This window comes from Mirounga angustirostris, unplaced genomic scaffold, assembly GCF_029215605.1.
Source record: "Mirounga angustirostris isolate CCGP_5_RB_7025 unplaced genomic scaffold, mMirAng1.0.hap1 SCAF_9, whole genome shotgun sequence".
NCBI lineage: Eukaryota > Metazoa > Chordata > Mammalia > Carnivora > Phocidae > Mirounga > Mirounga angustirostris.
Genome location: NW_026991717.1, coordinates 79,173,796 through 79,179,304, shown reverse-complemented (window position 1 = coordinate 79,179,304; position 5,509 = coordinate 79,173,796). Strand labels below are relative to the sequence as shown.

Below are 5,509 nucleotides of genomic sequence, written 5' to 3'. Positions count from 1 at the left end.
CATTTTGAGTTAATTTTTGTGAGTGGTGTTAGATAGGGGTCCAGTTTCATTCTTTTACATGTGAATACCCGGTTATCCCAGCACCATTTATTGAAGAGACTGTCTTTTCTCCATTGAGTATTCTTGGCTCCCTTGTCAAATATCCGTTGGCTATATATGCTTGGTTTTATTTTGGGCTTCTCAATCCTGTTCGCTTGGTCTGTGTGTGTTTTAATGCCAGTGCCATCTGTTTTGAATACTATAGCTTTATAGTATAGCTTGAGATAAAGGAGTATGATGTCTTTTGCTTTGTTCTTCTTAGAATTTCTTTGGCTATTCAGGGCCTTTCATGGTTCATATAAATTTTAGGAGTGGTTTTTCTACTTCTGTAAAAGATGCCATTAGAATCTTGATAGGAATTGCATTGAATCAGTAGATAGCTTTTGGTAATACTGGCATTTTAACAACATTAGTTCTTCCAATCCATGAACACAGGCTATCTTTCCATTTATTTATGTTTTCTTTGATTTCTTTTTATCAAAGTCTTACAATTTTCAGACTAGAGATCTTTCACTTCCTCATTAAATTTATTCCTAAGTATTTTATTGTTTTTGATGCTATTGTGAATGAAATTGATTTATTTATTTTTCAGAAAATTCATTGTTGGTGTATTGATTTTTGCATGTTAATTTTGTATCCTGCAACTTTACTGAATTTATTGATTAGATCTAATAATTTTTTAGTTGATGTTTTAGGGTTTTCTTTGAATAAAATCATGTCATCTGCAAATAAAGGCAATTTTACTTTTTCCTTTGCAAATCTGATACATTTTTTTTTTTGTCTGATTGCTCTAGCTAGGACTTTCAGTACTATGTTGAATAGGGAGTGGTGAGAGTGGGCACCTTTGTCTTGTTCCTGATCTTAGAGAAAAAACTTGGTTCTTTACCATTTAGTATAATATTAGCTATGGGCTTGTCATATCTGATCTTTATTATGTTGACAGATGTTTTTCCTATTCCTAATTTGTTAAGAGTTTTTATCATGAGTGGATGTTGAATTTTGTCAGATAATCGTATGATTATCTTTCATTCTATTAATGGGATGTATCACATTGATTGATCTGTGTATGTTGAGCCATTATTGCATCCCAGGAATAAATCCCACTTGATCATAGTGAATGGTTCTTTTAATGTGCTGCTGAATTTGATTTGCTAGTATTTTATTGAAAAATTTGCATCTATTTTTATCAGGGATATTGGCCTGTAGTTTTCTTTTCTAGTAGTGTCCTTTTCTAGTTTTGGTGCAAGAGTAATGCTGCCTCATAAAATGAATTTTGGAGTGTTTCTTCCTCTTTGATTTTTTAGGGAGAGTATCATGATTAGTGTTAATTCTTCTTTAAATGTCTGGTAAAATTTATCAGCGAAGACATCTAGTCCTGGGCTTTTCTTCATTGAGAGATTTTTGGTTACTGATTTAACCTTTTTTCTAGTAATTGATCTACTCATGTATTCTCTCTCTTCCTGATTTCATCTAGGTAAGTTGTATGTTTTAAATAATTTTTCTATTTCTTGTAGATTGTCCAGTTTGTTGGCATATAGTTGTTCATAGATGTCTCCTATGATCCTTTGTTCTTCTGTGGTATCAGTTTTAATGTCTCTTTTTTCATTTATAATTTTGTTGACTTGGGTCTTCTCTCTTTTTTCCTTGGTTAGTCTAGCTAAAGATTTGTCAATTTTATCTTTTCAAAGAACCAACTCTTAGTTTGGTTAATCTTTTCTATTGTTTTTCAGTTCTTTATTTCATTTATTTTTTCTCTAATCTGTATTATTTCTTGTCTTCTGCCAACTTTGGGCTTGGCTTGTTCTTGTTTTAGTTCCTTAATGCATAAAGTTAGATTGCTGTCTATTTGGAATCTTTCATGTTTCCTTTTTTTAAAAATTTTTTTATTAACATATAATGTATTATTTGTTTCAGGGGTACAGGTCTATGATTCATCAGTCTTACACAATTCACAGCACTCACCATAGCACATACCCTCCCCAGTGTCCATCACCCAGCCACCCCACCCCTCCCACCCCCCTCCACTCCAGCAACCCTCAGTTTCCTTTTTTGAAAAGAAAATATGTTCCATGTGTGTAGCTTTATAATTCAACATCTGTATACATACATTACAAAGTGATTACCACCATAAGTCTAGTTACTATCCATCACCATTCAGTTGATCCTCTTCACCGATTTTTCCCAATCTCCAAACCCCTTCCCTCTGGTAGCCACCAGTCTGTAACTATGAGTTTTTTAGTTTTCATTTTTGTTCATTTGTTCTGTCTTTTTTTTCTCATGTGTCAGTACTTTTAATGTTGTGTACATCAACTTATAGTAAAAAGATGACTATAAACAACATGCAGCCCCTCTATTTTCATGAACAGCACAAGAGATTACAGTAAACCGAGTTTATATTCCACCATCAAGTGTGGTTCTCCCACTAGTTCACTTTGTGACGGGTCATTAAGAATATCTTCAAATCCAATAGTCTCATCATTACCCCTCAAGATACCCAGTGAAAGGTTTGAACTTGGAAGAAATGGAAGACGCTGCACCTGCTGCACTGCCTTGAACTCCATGTGTAATTTTAGTGGAGCAAACAGACCCTGGATGTTTCTTAGTGTGGAAAAATTCATTTTATCTTGGTTGAGGTGGAAATTTTTTTCCGATAATTCAAGAGGATGACTGGGCAAAAGTTCATTTTTCACACAAGGAAGGCCTTTTCGAAGAAGATCATGACTTTCAAAAGGTCCACTTAATGAAAGTTCAGTAACTGGAATACCATCCTTTAACTGAGATCCAAGTCCTCTGGCATTCATCTTCACTTGCTCTGTGAACAGCCTCTCAGCCCCGTTACTGTCAGCCGGCCCATTTGTTCTGTTTTTTAAATACCACATATGAGTAAAATCCTGTGGTATTTGTCTATCTCTCTTTCTGACATACTTTGCTTAGCATAATACCCTCAAGGCCCAACCATAATGTTGCAAATGAAAAATTTCCTATTTTTTATGACCAGCTAATATTCCATTGTATAAACATACCACATCTTCTTTATCCATTCATATCAGAGGACACTTAGGTTGTTTCCATAGCTTGGTCATTGTAAATAATTCTGCAATGAACATGGGGGTGTATATATCTTTTCAAATTAGTGTTTTCATATTCTTTGGATAAATACCCGGAAGTGGAATAGCTGGGTCATATGTAAGTTCTATTCTTAATTTTTTTGAGGAATTGCTGTACTGTTTTCCATAGTGGCTGCACCAGTTTACAATCCCACCAACAGTGTACACCAACACTTGTTATTGTTTGTCTTTTTTATGATAGCCATTCTAACAAGTGTTAGGTGATATCTTGTGGTTTTGATTTGCATTTCCCTAATCAGTAGTGATGTGGAGCATCCTTTCATGTGCCTGTTGGCCATATGTGTGTCTTCTTTGGAGAGATGTATATTTACATCCTCTGGCCATTTTTTAATCATGTTGTTTGGGGTTTTTTGTTGTTGTTGTTAAGTTGTATGAGTTCTTTATATGTTTTGGATATATATTATTTGCAAATATCTTCTCCCATTCAGTAGATTGCCTTTCATTTTGGTGGTGGTTTCCATTGCCTTGCAGAAGCTTTTTAGTTTAAAAGAGTCCCAATTGTTCATTTTTGTTTTTGTTCCCTTGCCTTTTGAGTTAGAGCCACAAAGATGTTGCTAAGATCAATGTTGAAGAGCTGACTGCCTATGTTTTTTTGTTTTGTTTTGTTTAGAATTTTATGGTTTCAGGTCCTACATTCCAGTCTTTAATCTATTTGAGTTAATTTTTGTGTATTATGTAAGATGGTAGTCTAATTTATTTCTTTTGCATGTAGCTGTCTAGTTTCCCAACATCATTTATTGAAGAGACTGTCCTTTCTTCATTTTATATTCTTGGCTCCTTTGTTGTAGATTAATTGTCCAAATATGTGTGGGTTTATTTCTGGGCTCTCACTTCTTTTCCATTGATCTGTGTGTTTGGTTTTATACCAGTACTTTACTGTTTTGGTTATTATAGCTGTGTAGTATAGTTTGAAATTGGAGCATGACACCTCCAGCTTTGTTCTTCATTCTTAAGATTGCTTTGGCTATTCAGGATCTTTTGTGGCTCCATACAAATATTCAAATTATTTGTTCTTGTTCTGAGAAGTATGCCATTGGAATTTTGATAGGTGTTGCATTGAATCTGTTCATTGCTTAGGTAGTATGGACATTTAAACAATTTTGATTCTTCCAATCCATGAGCATGGACTATCTTTCCATTTATTTTGTATCTTCTTCAGTTTCTTTCATCCGTGTCTTATAATTTTCAGTGTACAGGTCTTTCTACTTGGTTAAATTTATTCCTAGGTATTTTATTCTTTTAATGTAATTGTAAATGGCATTGTTTTCTTGATTTCTCTTTCTGATGCTTCATTGTTAGTGTATAGAAATACCACAGATTTCTGTATATTGATTTTGTATCCTGAAATTTACTAAATTAATTTATTAGTTCTAACAGTCTTTTGGTGGAGTCTTTAGGATTTTCTGCATATAGTATCGTGTCATCTATAAATAGTGATAGTTTTACTTCTTTCTTGCCATTTTGGATGGCTTTTATTTCTTTTTCTTGCCTAATTACTGTGGCTAGGACTTCCAATATTATGTTGAATAAAAGTGGTGAGAGTGGGTATCCTTGTCTTGTTCCAGATCTTAGATGAAAAGCTTTCAACTTTTCACCATTGAGTATGATGTTAGCTGTTGGATTGTCATATATGGTTGAGACATATTTCCTTTGTACCCCATTTGTTGAGAGTTTTGATTATAAATGGTTGAATTTTGCTAACTTCTTTTTTTCTGCATCTGTTGAGATGATCGTATGATTTTTATCCTTCTTTTGTTAATGTGGTGTATTATATTGACTGATTTGTGGATGTTGAATCATCCTTTTCTCCCTGGAATAAATCCCACTTAATTATGGTATATGAGCCTTTTAATGTATTGTTGTAGTTGTTTGCTAATATTTTATTGAGGATTTTTGCATGTTCATTAAGGGTACTGACCTGTAATTTTCTTTCTTTTTTGGGGGGTCTTTGTCTGGTTTTATTATTAGAGTAATGCTGGCCCCATAAAAATGAGTTTAGAAGCACTCTCTCTTCAATTTTTTGGAAGAGTTTGAGAAGGATAAGTATTAAATCTTTGAATGTTTGGTAGAATTCACTCATATAGTCATCTGGTCTTAGACTATTGTTTGTTGGGAGAGTTTTCATTATTGATTCAATCTCCTTACTAGTAATCAGTCTCTTCAGACTTTTTATTTCATCATTATCCAGTCTTGGAAGCTTATGTGTTTCTAGGAACTTATTCATTTCTTCCAGGTTTTTAAATTTATTGTATGTATAATTGTTCGTAGTAGGGTCCTGTGATCCTTCATATTTATGTGGTATCAATTATAACTTCTCTTCTTTCATTTCTGATTTCATTTAT

At 33.5% G+C, this 5,509-nt stretch overlaps 1 protein-coding gene across 1 annotated transcript; it reads right to left on the bottom strand.

Annotated features, from left to right (window-relative positions):
- Positions 1-2,312: 2,312 nt before the first annotated feature.
- On the bottom strand, positions 2,313-2,885 carry LOC123862406 (proteasome maturation protein-like). Its single transcript, XM_045901960.2, has one exon. It carries the CDS (start codon positions 2,838-2,840, stop codon positions 2,415-2,417), a length of 426 nt encoding a protein of 141 aa, XP_045757916.1. The 5' UTR covers positions 2,841-2,885; the 3' UTR covers positions 2,313-2,414.
- Positions 2,886-5,509: the final 2,624 nt, after the last annotated feature.